Here is a 20,690-nt window from a genome sequence, read left to right as displayed (position 1 = left end):
ACTCAAACTGTCCTGATAGCCAAAGTAACTCCAGAGCATGAGAGAGTAATTCTGTGAGCTCCAGGCAGCAATACCCAGGGATTCGAGGCCACTGTAACAAATTCTCCTTTTGGAATCTTGGCATATAGAGGGAAATATGTTGCTGGGGGGAGACTTGTTTTTGGTGTGGAAGCTTATTTTACTCCAGGGTAAAGTAGAAGCTGTGACATCTGAAAGTGGGTAGAGAACACTGGCATGTGAAAAAAGCAGAGGCAGCTCGTGATGGCAGTGAGTGAAGGTCACATTTGCATGTGATTCAAAATGCTGAGGACAGAGCCACCCCAAGTAGCTGTCATGTAGCAATACCTGTCCATGTAGCAGTGCCCCAGGGACTTCCCTGCAACAATTATTACACCCACTTTCCCATAGCTGCTTTGATTGCTGGAGCTGGACTGTCACTGGGTTCCTTGTAACTTTCTTAGGCAGACACAGCAAACAGATGTAATTTCTGGTTGTACCTGTCTGAGTTGCCACTAGTCAGTAGTGAGATTCCTAGTTCAACACCTAATTGGAGGTTTACATGGTTTTTGGTGTTGGTGCCACTTGCCATTTATTTGTAGAACTTCTTAACTGGAAGAGAAGAAGCCTGCCTTGTAGATATTTTGTTCCTAATAAATAGAATTTCTAGAATTTACTAGACCTCTACTGATCAGTCATTGATAAAGAGCTACCTCTAATATTCACGTTAGCAGTAAAAGAGCTATGTGCTGTCAAGACACAGACATACTCAGTGCCAAAAATACACACATATACTCCCATTACATTTATCTTTAATACTTACTATAATGTGTTCATGCAGTTACTTACATGCTTACCTCCCTTGTCAGTCCTTCAAATCATTCAGGACAAGTAGAGTGTCTCATTCATCTTCATGGTCCTAGCACTTGACACAATGTCTTTAAAGAGTAGGTATTTAATAAAAGACTGTTAAAATACCATCTTTAGCAATCATCATCCTACATTAAATCTTTTAAATGGTAAATATAAGAGACTAAAGCCATATGTCAAGTGGAAGGAAACCTATTCAACTCCCTAATGCCCTTTACCTCCTCTCACGCAACTGCAGTAAATTAGAAATTGAGAATGGGGAAAACCTACCTGATTTTGTGCTCACTATTGAAAAATACTCCTTAAGCTACTTTGATATAGGGTTCTACACCAAATATTCCAGAAAATTCTTGGAGGATTTTGAAATACAGAGAGGCTCCATAATTGTTCTCCTACACACAATGCTGAAGGATGCCCAATATCAAGTTACAATACTAAATGCACAGCAAACCTGACCCTGTAGGCAGAAGCTGCCCAGTGGAAGCCAGTATTCAAACCAAGTACCCTTTTCTGCTCAGGTTCAGCTCCCTAGCTTCAGAAACTACATAGGTCAGTTCCTAGAGACTTTCTGTGAGGTGTTTCTTTCTGCTATGTATACCACTTTCAAGAGTGCACTGAAAACAGCCTAGAAAACCCTCCCCCTAAAGCCTTCAGCCTGAGGGAGCATTTGCCAGCAAAGCCTCCTACTGTGCCCAATACCTACACCGCTATAAACAGGGTTCAGCAAAACTTGCCTGTAGAGGACCAAATTGTAAGTATAAAATACTTTGTGTGTCACCTACATGTCAATTGCATATTATTCTTCTTTTGCTTGTTTGCTTTTTTTTGTTTTTAATACTTTAAGTTCTGAGATACATGTGCAGAACATGCAGGTTTGTTACATAGGTATGCATGTGCCATGGTGGTTTTCTGCACCCATCAACCCATCATCTACATTAGGTATTTCTCTTAATGCTATCCCTCCCCTAGCTACCCCCACCCCCCGACAAGCCCCGGTGTGTGATATTCCCCTCCCTGTGTCCGTGTGTTCCCATTGTTCAACTCCCACCTATGAGTGAGAACATGCGGTGTTTGGTTTTCTGTTGCTTGCTTGCTTTTTGTTTGATTTTTACAAACATTAGAAGCGTTACAAAAGCATTCTGCACTGGAGGACTCTACTACAAAAATTTAGGCTGCAAAACTGGATTTGGCCCACAAGATCCAGTTTAGCAACCCACGTGAAAGGTTAGCAATATTCTTTTACTTTGGTGGTACTACCAACACAATAAGAAGTTCGTTTTATGGAAGGTTTTCTTATTGAAGAGTTAATGATGTAGGTTCAGAAAACCCAGTTTTCTCCCTCCAAGTCAGTGTGTGACTTGGGCCTGCTCATTGGTCTTCTCTAATCTTCAGTTACTTCATCGTGAAAACATGGGTCATAGATAAGCGTCTTATAGGGTTGCTCAAAGAATCCAATGAGATAATGTATGTGAAAGTTCTTTGTAAACCATAAGTTCTATTTAAATGTTAGCTGTTATTATTGTTAATGTTACTGAATTCTTAGGAAATATAATTACTCTGATGACATTATGGTTTAGTTTTGTATATATACAGTTCCAGTGATAGATAGAGTGTGGGAAAATCCCAAAAAAAATTGGTTTGAATTACAAATTATTAGAAAGCTTCTAACTTTTCTTAGAAGCTATTATTTTGTTTGTGTGGGAAACTACTTTTAAGGAAAAAAATGTTGTGGTTTCCTAACTTTCTACATTCAAGGCTAAAAACCACAAAAGAAAAAATATATTTTTATAAAACATATTTGTAGAGGTCAATTTTCAAATGCCAAAGATTTCGTCCTCTTAAAATTAAAATGAGTGATGAGTCATTTCTTTGAAAAAAGAGAAATTGACATTTCACTAAAAATTAATATAATATACTTTGGTAAGGAGGAAATGCACATTTAACTAAATGCTATTGGCTGGTTGTGGCCACAATGCTTTCTTGCTTAATACATTTAGGAATTGAACACCTACTGATTGTCACCAAACTTGGTCAACAGTCAAGACAAAAAAATAAATTTTTATTCTTTCCATGAGACTTTTAACGTATTTCTTGGGTGAAAGCAGGTATATTCCTGGCAGTATGGCAATAGACTCTTAAGGTATGTCTCCCAAAAAAGTTAAATAAGAGCTTCAACAAACTGTGGTCAATGCAATAATGAAGCATACCTATTTCAAAAATATGTATTACAAATTTTGTTTGTATTTTGTTGTTTGTGCAAACATTAAAATATGAAAAGCATACAAAAATATAAAACACTATCTCTAGTTTTCCAGTTTATTTTAATCTTCAGCATTCAATATCAGACCACATCTTTCTTTTAAAAACCTTGAAATGCTTAACATTTAACTCTGCCAGCTCTTTTATTCTCTGGGCCCTCATCCTCATGCTCCCATGAAAACATGAGCATTTCCCAATTTTTTTTTTATTGTTCCCAAACTCTCTCCTCAGCTCCATCCCTCAGATGATAAAATCACTCATAAATTGTTATCTAATGTGCCTATTCTAATTCTCATAAGCTCTGCGAGAGCAGGGACTTTGTCTCGTTCCCTGCTAAATCCCTATGTAAGGAATATGAAAGCCAGCTCACAGCATCCCTCCCGGGGTTTCCGTCCCCCCTGTCTATCTAACACTCTGTGCATAACTCTGTGTTCTGCCCCATTTCTCACCAGTGACCTCAAACTCAATATATCCAAGCCACACTTGTCACATTTAGTAGCTGCGTTACAAATCTCCTCCTCCTGACTTAACTATACCAATGGTGCCACAATTTTTAAGTCACTTAGAAGTATCTCTTTTCCCCTCACTAAACATCGATTCAATTGCTAAGTTATCATTGCTGTCAAGTCTTTTTTTTTTTTATTTTTCTGATTCTAATATGAATACGGTGACCATATAACACCACATATAAACCAGGGTAATGTTGAGAGCAGAAAGAAGTGCTAACTAGATAGGCCATCAGGACCAGCAGGATGTAGCATCAACCTGAAATCACCAGCACGGTTTCCTGATACACCTGCACTTCAGAATTCCCAGAAGTTAACAGTAGCTTTCTCTAATCTGTTTCCCAACATTTCCCAGCAATATTATAAGCCTCTGATTCCCTGTATTAAATCCTTCCTACGTGAAACAACTACAGCAGTTTCTGACCAAATCCTGGTGTATTAGTTTGTTTTCACACGGAGACTGGGTAATTTATAAACAAAAGCCGTTTAATTGACTCACAGTTCTGCATGGCTGGAGAGGCCTCAGGAAACTTACAATAAGGTGGAAGGTGAAGGGAAAGCAAGGCACCTTATTCACAGAGCGGCAGGAGAGAGAGGGAGTGCAGGAGAAACTGTCATTTTTAAAGCTATCGGATATCATGAGAACTCCCTCGCTATCACAAGAACAGCATGGGGGAACCCACCCTCATGATCCAATCACCTCCCACCAGATCTCTCCCCTGACACATGGGGATTAGAATTCGACATGAGATTTGTGTGGGGACACAGAGCCAAACCATATCACCTGGCTAACAGAAATATGGACAAGCAAATCACAAACGAATACACAGAAATGCCAAATAAATGTAAAGAAATAAAATCATAACTAAAGACTACAAATTTTTAAAAATGAGATATTATTTTTTACTTATAAAATTGCCTAAGGTTTATTTTATTTACATATATTTATGTACTTGTCTAGTTTATTATAAACAGTCAAAGTTGGCAAGAGACAAAAAATAAATAAGTATTGCCTAGGTTTTCTTGTAGAATTTTAATGGTTTTAGGTCTAACATTTAAGTCTTAATCCATCTTGAATTAATTTTTGTATAAGGTGTAAGGAAGGGATCCAGTTTCAGCTTTCTACATATGGCTAGCCTGTTTTCCCAGCACCATTTATTAAATAGGGAATCCTTTCCCCATTTCTTGTTTTTGTCAGGTTTGTCAAAGATCAGATAGTTTTGGATATGTGGCATCATTTCTGAGGACTCTGTTCTGTTCCATTGATCTATGTCTCTGTTGTGGTACCAGTACCATGCTGTTTTGGTTACTGTAGCCTTGTAGTATAGTTTGAAGTCAGGTGGCATGATGCCTCCAGCTTTGTAGGCGTGGGCAAGGACTTCATGTCTAAAACACCAAAAGCAATGGCAACAAAACCCAAAATTGACAGATGGGATCTAATTAAACTAAAGAGCTTCTGCACAGCAAAAGAAACTACCATCAGAGTGAACAGGCAACCTACAGAATGGGAGAAAATTTTTGCAACCTACTCATCTGACAAAGGGCTAATATCCAGAATCTACAATGAACTCAAACAAATTTACAAGAAAAAAACAAACAACCCCATTAAAAAGTGGGCGAAGGACATGAACAGACACTTCTCAAAAGAAGACATTTATGCAGCCAAAAAACACATGAAAAAATGCTCATCATCACTGGCCATCAGAGAAATGCAAATCAAACCACAGTGAGATACCATCTCACACCAGTTAGAATAGCCATCATTTAAAAAGTCAGGAAACAACAGGTGCTGGAGAGGATGTGGAGAAATAGGAACACTTTTACACTGTTGGTGGGACTGTAAACTAGTTCAACCATTGTGGAAGTCAGTGTGGATTCCTCAGGGATCTAGAACTAGAAATACCATTTGACCCAGCCATCCCATTACTGGGTATATACCCAAAGGACTATAAATCATGCTGCTATAAAGACACATGCACACGTATGTTTATTGCGGCACTGTTCACAATAGCGAAGAGTTGGAACCAACCCAAATGTCCAACAACGATAGACTGGATTAAGAAAATGTGGCACATATACACCATGAAATACTATGCAGCCATAAAAAATGATGAGTTCATGTCCTTTGTAGGAAAACATCATTCTCAGTAAACTATCGCAAGGACAAAAAACCAAACACCGCATGTTCTCACTCACAGGTGGGAATTGAACAATGAGAACTCATGGACACAGGAAGGGGAACCTCACACTAGGGACTGTTGTGGGGTGGGGGGAGGGGGGGAGGGACAGCATTAGGAGATATACCTAATGCTAAATGACGACTTAATGGGTGCAGCAAACCAACATGGCACATGGATACATATGTAACAAACCTGCACATTGTGCACATGTATCCTAAAACCTAAAGCATAATAATAAAAAAATAAATAAATAAATAAGTAAAAAAAACAAAAAACAGGTTCTGTTATGCACTCCTATTGGGAGTTTACATTTTACATCTACATTTGTAAAACCTTTCTAGAGGTCAATATCTGTTATAACCTCTTAAATGTTCATAACCTTTGTTATTCTAATTTTAGTTACAGAAATTAATCTTAAGGAAAATTTGGAGTACAATGTTATATGTAAGAGTATTTATCAATGTGGCACATATACACCGTGGAATACGATGCAGACATAAAAAAGAATTGAGTTCATGTCCTTTGCAGGGACGTGGATGAAGCTGGAAGCCATCATGCTCAGCAAACTAGCATAGGAACAGAAAATCAAACATCGCATGTTCCCACTCATAAATGGGAGTTGAACAATGAGAATACATGGACACAGGGAGGGGAACAACACACACTGGGGCCTGTCAGGGGATTGGGGGCAAGGGGAGGGAGAGCATTAGGACAAATACCTAATGCATGTGGGGCTTAAAACCTAGATGATGGGGTTGATACGTGCAGCAAACCACCATGGCACATGTACACCTGTGTAACAAACCTGCACATTCTGCACATGTATCCCAGAACTTAAAGTAAAATAATAAATAAATAAGAGGATTTACCACAGTTCAAGTTATAGATCAGAATTTTTTTTAAAGCCTGAATATTTAAATATTTAATTTATCATGGCATACAGTGTCTTAGTCTGTTCAGGCTGCTATAACAAAATACCTTAGACTGGATAATTGATAAACAAAAGAAATATATTGCTCTGGAGGTTGCAAAGTCCAAGATCAAGGTGCCAGAAGATTTGATGCTAGGCAAGGGCCCATTCCTCATATTATCGCCTTCTGTGTGTTCTCACATGGCAGAAGGGCAAAGAGGCTCCCTCTTTTATGAAGGTACTAAGTCCATTCCTGAGGATGGAACCCTCATGACCTAATCATCTTACAAAGACCCCACCTCTTAATACCATCACCTCGAAATTTAGGCTACAACGTATGAATTTTGGGGAGAACACAAACATTCAGACAATAGCATATACATAGAATAGAATCACTGTGGAGCTCTTATAAATCATGTTTTGGTATAAATGTAACAATAGAATGAGTTCATGAAATAACATAAGTGAAAAAGTAAGATATATAATTATAGGTACAGTATGATTACACTATTTTATATAATGTATACAATGTATAATATGTGAAATATATATGTACACATAATAAATACATGTACATAAAATATTTCCCGGTATGTACATGTGTATATATATTTTTCCATGTATATAATTGATACACATTATTAAAAAATGAGAAAATATGACAAATATTTAACAGTAGCTATTTCTCCAGTGGCAGGATTACAGATTTTTTATTTTCCTACATTTCTGTCTGACTTTTTCAAATGTGCTATTATAAGCATAAATTTTATAATTAAATACAAGTCAATAAGCATTTTAATGTGCCTATAACAGCCCATCAGCAAGTAAAGAGATGAGATAAAAATGTGTCTGCACTTGGTACACATATTGACTTTCTTTTACTTCCATTTCCAGATGATATTGACAAAGATATTGAAAAAATTTGATTGATATGCCTCAGCTTAGATTTGCTATGCAAGAGCAAAGTCGTATTGTTTTAAAGGAATCATTTGCTGATCAGCTATAGGCTGACTTGACCTCATATTCCTACCATGATAGTCCCACAGTGTAGGGATGGGGTGGTATGACTCCCAAGACTTGGAGTATGCTATTTTCTCAGGGCAATGAAGATTTGGACAAATGATGGCAAAGACAGAATTATTATCTCATCAAAGACATCCCTCAGCAGTGTCTGTGGGCTGTGCAGTGTTCTCAGTTCAATAAAGGATTAGAACACAATGCTTCTTTGGAGAGCTGTGACTTGATACTGCATCAATACCTTTCTGAGAAATGTTTTTCATTTTCTTGCCTCTTTAACTTCTTAAGCCTTAGGAGAATTAGTTGAAAAGCCAAGTCTTTGGGGTAGATACTAACATTAAGTCTTCTACTCTGTCATTTGCAATCATAAATTCCAGAACACAGCTCCTAATTACATTGTGTATTGTTTTCTAAGGGAATGATAGACAGATTCTTTATTTTTTAAACCCCTAAGCCTACCACACTTGCTGAGTTCCTCACCAGTCACTAAGAAAGTCCTGCCCATCAACGCATGGGTTTATGTCCATTGCTCAGCTCTTCTCCAATCATACTCATTCCCCCAGCATCCCTGACACACCACTCTAAAATGAGGCTGCTGATGGTTCACCTTCCTCACTTTTGTCTACAAACCTCAATCCTGCTGATTCCACAGATCCTACATCAAGCAATATCATTTTATGAGACTTTCCACAACCACCCCTTCAGGGGATTCTTCAATTTCCGTCACACCGGAAGTCTTCAGAGTATCACCCTCAGAGCCAGGCAAGAGGGACCCCTGGCTAGGGTTTCAGGCTTTAGAGAGTCCAGCTCTGACTCCTTTTGGCCATAGGACTAATGTGATATGCCCACCGGGAGCCTGTGCCCTCCCTTCTAGACCATGCCCTGGGACTCAGAATCCCTTGCCCTAGATGGCCACACAATCACTTTCAGGTCCATTCTCTCTGGGCAGACAACATCACAAATGTGTGCACCCCAAGGCCTGAGGCCAAGAAGGCAGCTTTCTGGCTGTAGGGGCTGAGGTGTTCACACACATTTGCATGGCCCCTCAAGACAAAGAACAAGGGGGAAAGTGAGAAGAAAAGAAATAGCCAGTGATCAGGGCTGGCTCTCACAACTCAGCCATTTTGGGTTATTCTGATTAAACCACTTAGCTCAAGTGTAGTGCTCAAGACACTTAGCACATTCTCCAGCTGAATTTACCAGTGTTCATGGACTACCTGGGTTAGAAATATATTTCACTATAAAGTAACAGACAAAATGAGCAGGAAGGGAGTTAATAAGATTAATAATAGACTTAGTGAACATTATGAGCTGAGTTTTTGAGAAACATAATTTCTTTCAACACTAATAACAACCTTGTGGGGGTTCATTGTCTCCCTTTAAAAATTAGGAAACCAAGGCTTTGCCATGGTCGCATAGGAGGGTCAGAATAGCATCTTTATGACCCCAGAGCATACTCCTCTCCACTCCACCTACCCATGTGTCCAACTCAGACACCTACTGGGATGTCCATGTCAACTATTCTTTAAAGAGTAACCAACAGATGGATAGTTTTCGGTTTGTGAATCAATGGTAGGTGACTGAAAAATTGGTTCTGAGAGGTTGTTTTGCAAGGATAGATGGTCACAGGCTGAGAAACAGATTTGAAAGACCTACCTGCTAGCAGCATGAAGAGCTGCTCTTTCTTATCTTGGCATTAACTAGTTAATTATTTGAGGTGGGTGCAGGGGTGGATTATGTGTATTCTTAATTGTTGTAGAGTGGGGACTGGGAGTTACAAAGACCTTTGTAATTTTCGACCTTGCAGAGCTGAGCAATTTTCAGTTGCTTTGCTTGCTGATAACATTGCTTCTGTTAACTACCATGGAACACATCTTAATGAAGAATTTGCAGTCACAGCATCAGGTTAACGAATATGAAACTAAACAGTGTATATCCCTGTGATGGATGGGATTTAAGAAGCACAGACATTATACACATATTTGATGATAAAGTACTAGAAGTGCAGGGAACTGAGGTCAAGCTTCCTCCTAACGGGACTGAATCCCAGAGACAGCAGGTGACTTAGTAATGAGAAGGGGAGCTGTCTGTTCAACAAGGATGCTCCTCCTATGGCACAAAATTCAGTTTTAAAAATATGTCAAATTCAAATAAAATGCCTTAGGTGTGAGTTCTATCCCTACAGGTGTGAGGCAGAGGTGGAGGACTTTGTATACTGTAGAGAAATAAATATAAATATTAGGTCTTCCATGACATAGGATTCACTGACCCTCTCATGGGCATTCCTCTGAGGCATTTTGAGATTTATTGCTATAAAAGAGCCTCCCAAACATTATCTCACTTAGAAAAGGTAATCATATTAATATGATTTTGTTCACAGGAGAGAATTTAAGTGCACACCACTGCTTAAAGTTATCTCTTTGTTCCTAGGTTTAAGGGGACCTAGTGAATAAGAACATTCCACTTTGTCTGCATCAATAAAGATGAAAGAAGATGACTTAGGAGGTAGGAATCAGAATGGGAAACATTTTTCTATGTTCCCAATATTCTGAAACACATATGACTTTATTCAATCATAAGCTAAACAGAGTATGTAATTTACCAGAAAAAAGTAATAAGACTGGTGGTGCTAGGTTTTCATACTCCAGCTATTAACGAATTAAAGAGAGTAACACTCCTGAAAGGATACCATTTTCTCAAGAAAACTGGAAAAGAATGTGTGGCATTTAAAAAATACCAAACTCTGTGGCCATAATGCTCTTAAAATTCATCTGTCTAAAGAAATTAGAAGTGGATCATATTAAATAAGGTTTAGATATGTCCACTTTATCTTCCTGAAAATATAATTTCATTACGATCAGATTTATCAAATTTTATCTGATTTTACTTGCTATTTAAAATACCTTACAATTTACTTGCATATTTGGAATTACAATATTCTTAATATACTTCTTGATTTTAACAAAACCTAGGCCAAATATTAATCAAGTCAAGCTGTTCAAAGTTACTTTATAGCACATTCCTATGAACACACCATACACAGAGCAATATCTAGCAAGGCTGTCAATTTTTCTTTATTTTTAAAATCAGATCATTTAAAGAAGTTATTTACTACAAATGACTCTACACACACACACACACACACACACACACACCTTTTTAAAGAAACACTAGAACCCAATCCCCTCTAGGCCAGAGGAAAACATTACAGCTGTACACGCACTTGTGTCTGTTGCCGTAGAGTAATACGGTAGCAGCAGGAGATTACGGTACTAGCTGGGCTACTGCCTGTGTTACGTCAGCAAGAGCTGCAAAGTTCCTTGCTATTCTTTTCTGGTGTCGGGGAGCTGAATATTAAAAGGGTGATTGTGGAGTTACCGGTTATCTGCATTTTTTTTTCTTTTCTTATTTTGACTCTTTTTAAAAAATGCAGGTAAAGTGACAGCGGGCCAGGAGCTTAAAGACATCAGTGGTGGAGGGGTGAGTCAGCGGGTGCAAAAGGACAAGGATTTGGTTCCTCGGAGAGACAGTCCCCTCTCCGCCTCCAGAGAAGAGCAGGCAGGCAGCTCCCGGGACCGAGGCCGGGTCCTCCTCCCCCGCGCGCGAGCTGGTGGCTCAGCAGCTGCGCTTCAGGTGAGTGCGCCCGGGCCGGCGTCCCGCAGGGCCGAGTGGGTAAGGGCAGACCTCCTCCGCCGTCTGGTGAGACCGAACCCCCACTTTTCCCAGCGCCTCCCACTTTTTCCACCAGGTTTTATGCCGGCCCCTCTACCCACCCCCGATTCCCTTACGTCTTCTGCGAAGTTGCCTTCTACTTAACAAGTGTCTTTTTAACCCTGTGTTTATCACCCTCGAGGTAGGAGGAAAAGGGTTTCTGCAGTGGCACGTTTTTAATACCACCTGTGAGGTCTTAAACTTGCGATTTTAACAAGAGTCTTTGCCCGAGGTCCCACCTCAGGGCCCAACCCCAGAAGGCAAGGTAGGCACTTCCTCACGCCCCGCGGTCCTGCCGAGTCCCTGCGGTCAGTTCGCAGTTGTGGAGCCCCAGGTTTCTTACGTAGATGGTAGCCCCAAGCCCAGAAAATCGAAGGCAGCCCCTGCCCGCTGGCATGCCGGCTTAATGTTTACGCCTGCAAAATCCGCAGTGACTGCCACTTGCAAAGCTCCCTCTGCAGATGGACGTCCTCCCCACCCCGTCCCCCGGCAGTCCCGCTACGGCTGGCAGCTGGAGCCCCTCGGGTGGCCAACAGTGAGGCTTGGAAAGGCGTCGTGGACAGACCTGGGTCGCTTTCAGCCCTCGGGTCCCTCCCGGCTTCGCTCGGGACCTGGCTCTCAAGCCAGCTTGGCTGGTGGACAGACCGGCGCGCTCTGCACACCCGAGTGCGAATTCCACCGGCGTGAGAGTGCGCGTGGTCCTGGCCCTGAGGTCCCTGGGTCGCAGCTGTTCCCTCTCCCAGGCCGCCCCCTCCAGGTGACTGCGAGGCAACCTGTTCTAATGGAAACCGAGTACATCCTCCAGAATTCCCCGGCTAGGATCGGTGCGACATACTCGCCAGCCGCAGTCGCCCCTCCGGGGCTTCGAGGATTTTAATTTCGCGGTAACGGCGCTCGAAATCCAGCCTTCGAGGGCTGGGGCCTGAGGTTTGGGGGATTTGTTTTTTTCGTTTGTTTGTTTTTCGCTTCGGACCCTGAACTCGGGCAGAGGTGACTCAGTAGAGCGCGCGAGGCAGGTTCCCAGTGGTGGGGGCGCGAGGTGCGCTCCGCAGTCGCCTCCGCCGCAGCCGGGCGAAGCAGCTTCTGGACCGTAGAACCAGCCCGGCTCCCAGCTGGCGTCCCCCAGCCCGTCGAGTCAGCACAGCCTCTCTCCCTGGGGCGCCTAGCTGAAAGCCCGCATTTCTCTTTGCGCTCTTTCAGGTGGACGCGGTCAAACGATGCACCGCAGCCGCCTGGGTCTCAGCACATATTTCACACCCACGTTCCCTGGCCTGTGCTCCTAGAAGCTGGAGAGAGCAGCAGCTTTCGGTGGGGCAGCTCAAAATGTAGGTAACTGCGGGCCGGGAGCAGCGCCCAGATGCCATCCGTCCCTGCCTTTGAGCGTCGACGGCTGATCCTTTGGTTTGAGGGGGAGACTGGCGCTGGAGTTTTGAATTTCGAATTATGTGCAGAATGCTGAATCTTCCCCCAGCCAGGACGAATCAGACAGCGCGGTAAAGCAGACTCTCGTAATTCTGAAATTGCATGTTGCAAGGAGTCTCCTGGATCTTCGCGCCCAGCCTCGGGTAGGGAGGGAGTCGGGGTCCCGGGCTGGGCCAGCCCAGCAGGTGGAGAGGGTCCCGGGCAGCCCCGTGCGCCCCTGGCCATGTCTCCTTTAATGCCCTGCCCCTTCGTGTGGCCTTCTGAGGGTTCCCAGGGCTGGCCAGGGTTGTTTCCCACCCGCGCGCGCGCTCTCACCCACAGCCAAACCCAGCTGGCAGGGTTCCCTCCAGCCGAGGCCTTTTGATTCCCGGCTCCCGCCTCCGCGCCAGCCCGGGGGTGGCCCTGGAGAGCCGGACCTCGCCCGGCCCCGGCTGGGACCATGGTGTTTCTCTCCGGAAATGCTTCCGACAGCTCCAACTGCACCCAACCGCCGGCACCGGTGAACATTTCCAAGGCCATTCTGCTCGGGGTGATCTTGGGGGGCCTCATTCTTTTCGGGGTGCTGGGGAACATCCTAGTGATCCTCTCTGTAGCCTGTCACCGACACCTGCACTCAGTCACGCACTACTACATCGTCAACCTGGCAGTGGCCGACCTCCTGCTCACCTCCACGGTGCTGCCCTTCTCCGCCATCTTTGAGGTCTTAGGCTACTGGGCCTTCGGCAGGGTCTTCTGCAACATCTGGGCGGCAGTGGATGTGCTGTGCTGCACCGCGTCCATCATGAGCCTCTGCATCATCTCCATCGACCGCTACATCGGCGTGAGCTACCCGCTGCGCTACCCAACCATAGTCACCCAGAGGAGGGGTCTCATGGCTCTGCTCTGCGTCTGGGCACTCTCCCTGGTCATCTCCATCGGACCCCTGTTCGGCTGGAGGCAGCCGGCCCCCGAGGACGAGACCATCTGCCAGATCACCGAGGAGCCGGGCTACGTGCTCTTCTCAGCGCTGGGCTCCTTCTACCTGCCCCTGGCCATCATCCTGGTCATGTACTGCCGCGTCTACGTGGTGGCCAAGAGGGAGAGCCGGGGACTCAAGTCCGGCCTCAAGACCGACAAGTCGGACTCGGAGCAAGTGACGCTCCGCATCCATCGGAAAAACACCCCGGCAGGAGGCAGCGGGGTGGCCAGCGCCAAGACCAAGACGCACTTCTCGGTGAGGCTCCTCAAGTTCTCCCGGGAGAAGAAAGCGGCCAAAACGCTGGGCATCGTGGTGGGCTGCTTCGTTCTCTGCTGGCTGCCTTTTTTCTTAGTGATGCCCATTGGTAAGTCTTGACCACCCCTCACTTTAGCATTTGGGGGTCTTCACCCTCCTCGGCTTCTGTTACCCCAGACTTCCAGTCCGGGATGGAAGAGGAAGAATTAGCATTTCAAACAGCACTGCTCTAGGCCAATTAGAAAAGGCTCCCTTGTAGAAAAGTGAATTTTCATTCTCTTTCTACTCCAGTCTCATTTATATTAGGTCCTAGAGCACTTTTTCGACTGTAAAGTGGCTTCCAACTGATGCAGATTAATTGGTCTCTTTAATAAGAATGTCAACTTTTCTTAATGCCTATAAGCACGTGTTTAATTTAAATGCATCTGCTCTCTCTAGTCTCAGAGTCTCCACCAAGTGCTTAGGCTGACTGTGGAATGCCATTTTCACTCTGCTACAGAATGCAAATTCTCTTGGCCTGAAAATAAGTACCATGCTTATTCTGGACACATGTGTGATTTTATTATTGCATTAGGTTATTCATAAGGGTTCGTTATAATGGTCTGTTTATGTTCTATATCTGTGCTAATTTTATTTTCTGGATTCAGTATGGAAGGAATTAAGGTGAGCCACTAAGAAAAAAAAAAGATTTTATGTCCAAACCAATTTAAGCCTTAAATAATTAATCATAGTATTTCCAATAAGTAAATACTTATTTTTTTATTTTAATAGTAAGTATTAAAACAAACACTTCTCTTATCCAAAATCATCCGGGAAGTTGCAGATGACACTGTTTGAAAATAATACAGTACACATAATGTTACAAATCCAATTTTTGCAGATGCTAAATTAGCTGTTGTCAAAATTAATTAGCTCGTTATAAGTATCAGCAAGCTGATCCACTTGGAATAATCATCTATCTCCTTCAATGGGATCCCAAAATGGTTGTGTGCTATTTTTAGTGTGTAAGCTCAAATGCAGACCCAAACATCGATTATCCACCAACTCTAAAAAACAAAACATTATGGTTGACATTAATAAAAGTCCATTTCAAGTGCTTTACAGCCTAATTTAAATGGCATGTACTTAAAGTGCTTTAATTTGCAACTCTGTGGAATAATAGCAACTATTATTTTTTTGTGCCATTTATGTTCCAGACATTTTCCCAAGCTTTTTATTTCATTAGTCCCCTCGACAACTCAGTGAGTTATACACAATTATCCTGCAATCACAAGTCATGGGAAGGGATTCTTCAGGTTCTAATACCATAGCCACCAGCCATGGATAGCTATTTAAATGTTAATTGAAATTAAATAAAATTCTTTCAGTTCCTCAACTTCTCAGTCCCACTGACCACATCTCAATTGCTCAATAGTCACACATGACCAGTGACTACTGTTTTAGACAGCAGAGATATAGGTCATTTCTATCATTGCAGAAATGTCTGTCCTGTAGGGCTGCCAGAGAGGCCCTAGTTAATCTAACACCTGGCCTTCCATTGTGCCTGCCCATCATTATTACTTACTCTGCTCCCAGAAGTACATCACAGCTTTGAAATTATGGAAATTACACTCTTTACCTGAGCCCCTTTGCACATTTATTCATGTGTCTGCTCGCTCAACAAGTATTTATGGACCATCTGCTCTAGGCACTTTGGATGAACAGGGCAGAAAAGTCCTTGCCAATGAGACGTTTGCAGTTGGAAAGGGTAAACATAAGCAAATGATTGTATCCTAAAAAGTCAAGATTAACATGCACTATCAAAAAATCAAGAGGATGAGAGGCTAGAAAGTGACAAAGACAACGAGGGCCTGCTTTAGTGGGTAGTGGGGAAAATTCTGTCTAAAGAGGTGATATTTGAGCAGAGTCCTGACTGGACTGAAGAGCAAAGCTTGCAAGATCTGGGAAGAAGAGCTTCCAGATCTGGGCAGAGGGAGCAGCGAGTACAGAGATGGGAAAGAGCCTGACCTGTTCAGTGAAGATCACAGAGGCCAGTATGGCTCAACTACAGACAGGGAGGGGGCAGTCAAGTTCAAGAAGAGATTGGAGAGAGAGACAACACCAAAGTCATGTGGGGTCTTTTAGGCCAAAGTAAAGTTTGCATATTATTCTAATTGTGGTGGGAAGTCATTCAAGGGTATTTAGCAGGTGAGTGGCCAGTGTCATTTATATTTTTGAAGGATCATTCTGGTTGTTGGGGGGGAAATTGGCTGTTTGGGGGCAAGAGCAGAAGCGAGACTAGTTAAAAGGCTATTAGAAGTCGAGGGGATAGAGGTCATGACATCTTGGACTCAGGTGAGACAGGTAGAGGTGGTAAGACATGATCACATTCAGCACTTATTTTAAAGGTAAAGTTGATGAGTGTGGACAAGGGTGTGAGAAAAAGATAGGTTTAGGGCCTGAACAGCTGAGTAAATAAATAATAATGCACTTTACTAAGACTGGCAAAACCAAAGAGTTACATGGTTGCAAGGGGCTGCAGGGAGTGAGAAGTATGAGCCTTTCTTTTGTATCACTGTGTTGAGAAACATTCATTAGACATGGAAGTAGAGATGGCAAGTAGGGAGTTAGATACTGTACATAGATTTGGAGCTTAGAGAGGAGGCGGGCTACAGATATAAACCTGGGATATATCAACATCTTTAAAGCTACAGGAATGGAGAGGTTGACAAGAGAAAAGATAAAGAGAGAAAAGAGAGATAAGAACAGAGCCTCCGCACCTTTAGTCCCAGCTGCTTGGGAGGCTGAGGCAGGAGAATCGCTTGAACCCAGGAGGCGGAGGTTGCAGTGAGCCGAGATCGTGCCACTGCACTCCAGCCTGGGCACAGAGCGAGTCTCCATCTAAAAAAAACAAAAACAAAAACAGAGCCTCTGGGGGTCGGGTCAGGAAAAACAGGAGAAACAGCCAGCAAACAAGATTGCAAAGGAGTAGCCAGGGAGAAGAAAAATCAGGAGAATGTGATGTCCTGGAAGCCTAGTGAAAATGTTTCAAGAAGGCAGGAGTAATTAGCTGTGTTACATGCAGCTGAGAGGTCAGGTTAGCGGAGGACTGGGACCAACACTGGATTTGGCAGTAAGGAGGTCCTTAGTGATAGGAGGAAGGCACGTGAGGCTCACGGGTCCAGGGAAGTAATGGAACCAAAAGCCTAATTGTGTACTTTCTAGAAAGAACAAAGGATGAAAAAAGTGGGAACAGGGAAAATAGACAACTCTTCTGAAAGGTTTTGCTATACAGTGGAGCTAGGAGATGCGGTGTAGCTGGAGGGGTATAGAGAGAGCTTTCAATGGTGGGAGGTGGGGATATGACATGATATTTATATTCTAATGGGAACGATGGGATAGAGAGAGGCACTGATGGGATAGGCAAAAGAGGCAACAGGATTCAGTGCCCAAGGGGAGCATTGGGAAGTGACAAGGAGAGCAAAGTGTGTGAACCCTGAGGCAAGTAGAGATGGAGGGAGAGAGATAGTGATCTCTTTAGGATACGTTTATGTCCTCAGTGAAATATGAAGCAAGATCATCAGCTAAGAGTGAGTCAGGAATGGGGAATGATGACAGTTTGAGCAGCAGAGAAGGTGTGAAAGATTCATCTTTGAGAGTGGGACAGTAAACATTTTATGGAAGTTTAGTAGAGTCACTGGGAAGTCCTGAAGGCCTATTTGAGATTTACGGTCATAATATTAAAGTAGAGCAGTAAGGAGGGTTGTGTGTTTTTCTCTAAGAGCTAAGCAGCTGAGGGATACAGGAGGCAATGCTGAGGACCGACTGTGAATCCCAGAGAGTGTGTTTGTGAAGAGACACAGACTCGGTCATGTTAGGGAGCATCCACAGCCAGGTTGTAGAAGGAGCCCGGGTGACGATGGCTGGCCTGAGAGTTTGGAGCTTGCGGTGGTGGCTGAGCTATGCATAGAGATCAGAGACAATGGCCTGGGTCCTGGAGTCGTCTAGGGGAAGTGGACACTCTGTCTAATCATAGCCCGCTCTGGGATTTGCTCTCCCAGGGAGTCAGCAGTGTGGAGGAGAAGATGTTGTGGTGGAGAGAAGTGGTGGTAGACAGGAGCCCTCGGAATCGGTGGGCTTCTTTTAAATCCTAGTAAGGTGCCAGGTGCGGTGGCTCATGCCTGTAATCCCAGCACTTTGGGAGGCTGAGTGGGCAGATCACTTGAGGTCAGGAGTTCGAGACCAGCCTGGCCAACATGGTGAAACCCCGTCTCTACTAAAAACACAAAAATTAGCTGGGCATGGTGGTGCATGCCTGTAATCCCAGCTACCTGGTAGGCTGAGGCTGGAGAATCGCTTGAACCCAGGAGACAGAGGTTGCAGTGAGCTGAGTCACACCACTGCACTCCAGCCGGGGTGACAGAGCGAGATTCTGTCTAAAAAAAAAAAAAAAAAAATAGTGATATGACAGGAGGGAAGTAGGAAACATACAGTTCACAGGTTCTGAGTAGCTGCTCAGTAGCACGAAGGATTCCTGAACCTGCCAGTCTATGGCCCCCAATTTCTTCCTGACACCAATTGAGTAAGAGATGATTTCCTCCAAGAATGTACTGGCTGTGTGATAAGCACCAGGCTCTCAGCTACACAGAATAAAAAAGATGAATAAAACACATTGCCCTCAAGGGCCTCACAGTCTAGCTAAGGAGACAAATTGTCAACAATTATTGCAAGTTGGTGAGATAGGTGCTCAGAGTGATGTTATTACATGGTGCTCAGGATGGTGCTCAGAATGATATTATTACACAGTGCTAAGGAATATAGCAGTTAATTGTGTCCGGAGGTCACTGAGAAGCTTCTATATGCAGGACCACTGACAGAGCAGAGACTTAAAGAAGATGGCACTACTTCTGCTGGGTCATCAACTAGATGTTACATTTTTTTTTATTAACTGTCTTAAGTATGTTTTTCATGCGAAATGTGAGCAGAAGAATAAATATACTATCATATTATTATATTCAAGGGACATACATTCTTAAATATGACCTGTGCTGTTTTGGAAAAAAGGGCTGCCGGTCTGCACTAGGCTGTGGGAGAGGAAAGAGATTAAAAACTGAAAGCAGGGCAGGGATGAGTGTGCTATCCACAGCTGAGAAGTGAAACACCCATGTTTAATAGGGACTGACCCAGGAAAATCAGGTGAGTAGGATATTTGACTGCAAAGGTCCTTCCTGTATATTGTGAGAAATCTCACGTTCCCTTTTCCCAAGCTTCTCCCCACTAAGGCTGGGTTGCTTGCTGCATTGAATAGCATGACTGTTGGGAGGAATCCGACTTGCCTGCTTCCAAGTCTAAACCTTGCTAATCTTGTTCCTTTTTTGCACCCTAAATGTTTGGTTGAAATTCAGACCGCCTTCAAGGGAGGGGGGGTGCCACGTGAGGTTGTTAACAGTCATTTATCATTTATACTTCGGAGCAAATGCTTTCAAAAAGCAAATTTTGGTCATGGAGTTGAGTAGAGAGACTATGACAGTGTTAGCCTTCAACCTACAAAAGAGAAGGAAGGATAAGGACTCTGCTTCTCAGGAAGCTCCAGCATCTAAAGCCTGTGAATCATCTTTGTTGATTTCATCTCATTGTCTAGAGCCCACTAGTTCCACAGGCAGTGTGCTGCTGAGTGGAGAAACTGTTGGCCTGAGATTTAAACCTAGGCTTTCTTTTTCATATGACAGGGGATGTTATATGGCTCAGCTGCCCAGCATAGTGCCTAACAGAGTAAATGGTAATAAATGTTCATTTTACCAGAATTCAAATGATTCACAGACCATTACTGATGTATGTCAACATGCGGATGTTGCCATGAGGGGTGGATGTCCTTGGCATTCTGAGAAATAGAAAGCGTTGGAAAGAAGATGAAAAGGCAACATTCACTGAAAACATAGTTATGTGTCTGAATTCTGGATATGTTATCTGATTTAAACACAAAACCCAGCGTTATTATAGGACCTAAGCCATTGATTGCTATTGCCACTGAATCAAAGGAGGCAGTGTTGGGCTGAGATGTGGCTTACATAGACATAGAATATTTGAGGATTATGTTTATAAAAGAACAGAAGGCAGGACATTGATAGAGCAGGAGAATGTGTTTTAAGATTGGATGTTTGAGAAGGGCACAACTGATGGGATTTATCAGGTGGAGGCAGTGAGGCACAGAATGATTCATTCATTCATTCAGCAGAGTTTCACTCAACATCTACTGTTTGCCAGGAAGTTATAGAATCACTGGAGATAAAGACAAATAAATCCCTGCCCTAATGGAGCAGAACATCTGAACAATTAGATAGCTAGCAAAGGTATATGAAAAATGACAAGGAAAAAGGACAAGTACATACAATGATATATGATAACCCCAAACCCTCTGTGGATGCCCAAGATAACCAGGGATTGAGAGTTGCTTCACTGCAGGTACAAAGGGAGCAGTTCTCTAGTTCTCATGGAAAAGGTTCACCTCTTAGAGATAATGGTGTGAAGAGAAACTAATGCCATTAGGATTTATTTTATTTAATTTATTTATTTAATGACAGGATCTCATTCTTTCACCCAGACTGGAGTTCAGTGGTAATCATAGC

General features: G+C 43.1%; 1 protein-coding gene across 2 annotated transcripts in view; it reads left to right on the top strand.

The window, feature by feature from the left end:
• Positions 1–10,803: 10,803 nt before the first annotated feature.
• Positions 10,804–20,690, top strand: part of ADRA1A (adrenoceptor alpha 1A) — a 96,290-nt gene continuing 86,403 nt past the window's right edge. The window contains exons 1-2 of one of the 2 annotated variants that reach the window (XM_032143547.2): positions 10,804–11,372; positions 12,651–14,194. In XM_032143547.2, the coding sequence (XP_031999438.1) occupies positions 13,312–14,194 (883 nt within the window). In that variant the 5' untranslated portion in view covers positions 10,804–11,372; positions 12,651–13,311. Of the gene's footprint in view, positions 14,195–20,690 lie in introns of both variants that reach the window. The other variant, XM_058433497.1, reaches the window with a different exon arrangement.

Source organism: Hylobates moloch, unplaced genomic scaffold, assembly GCF_009828535.3.
Source record: "Hylobates moloch isolate HMO894 unplaced genomic scaffold, HMol_V3 SCAFFOLD_22, whole genome shotgun sequence".
Taxonomy (NCBI): Eukaryota; Metazoa; Chordata; class Mammalia; order Primates; family Hylobatidae; genus Hylobates; species Hylobates moloch.
Note: the sequence above shows the minus strand (reverse complement) of the source record. Positions and strands in the feature narration are given on the sequence as shown.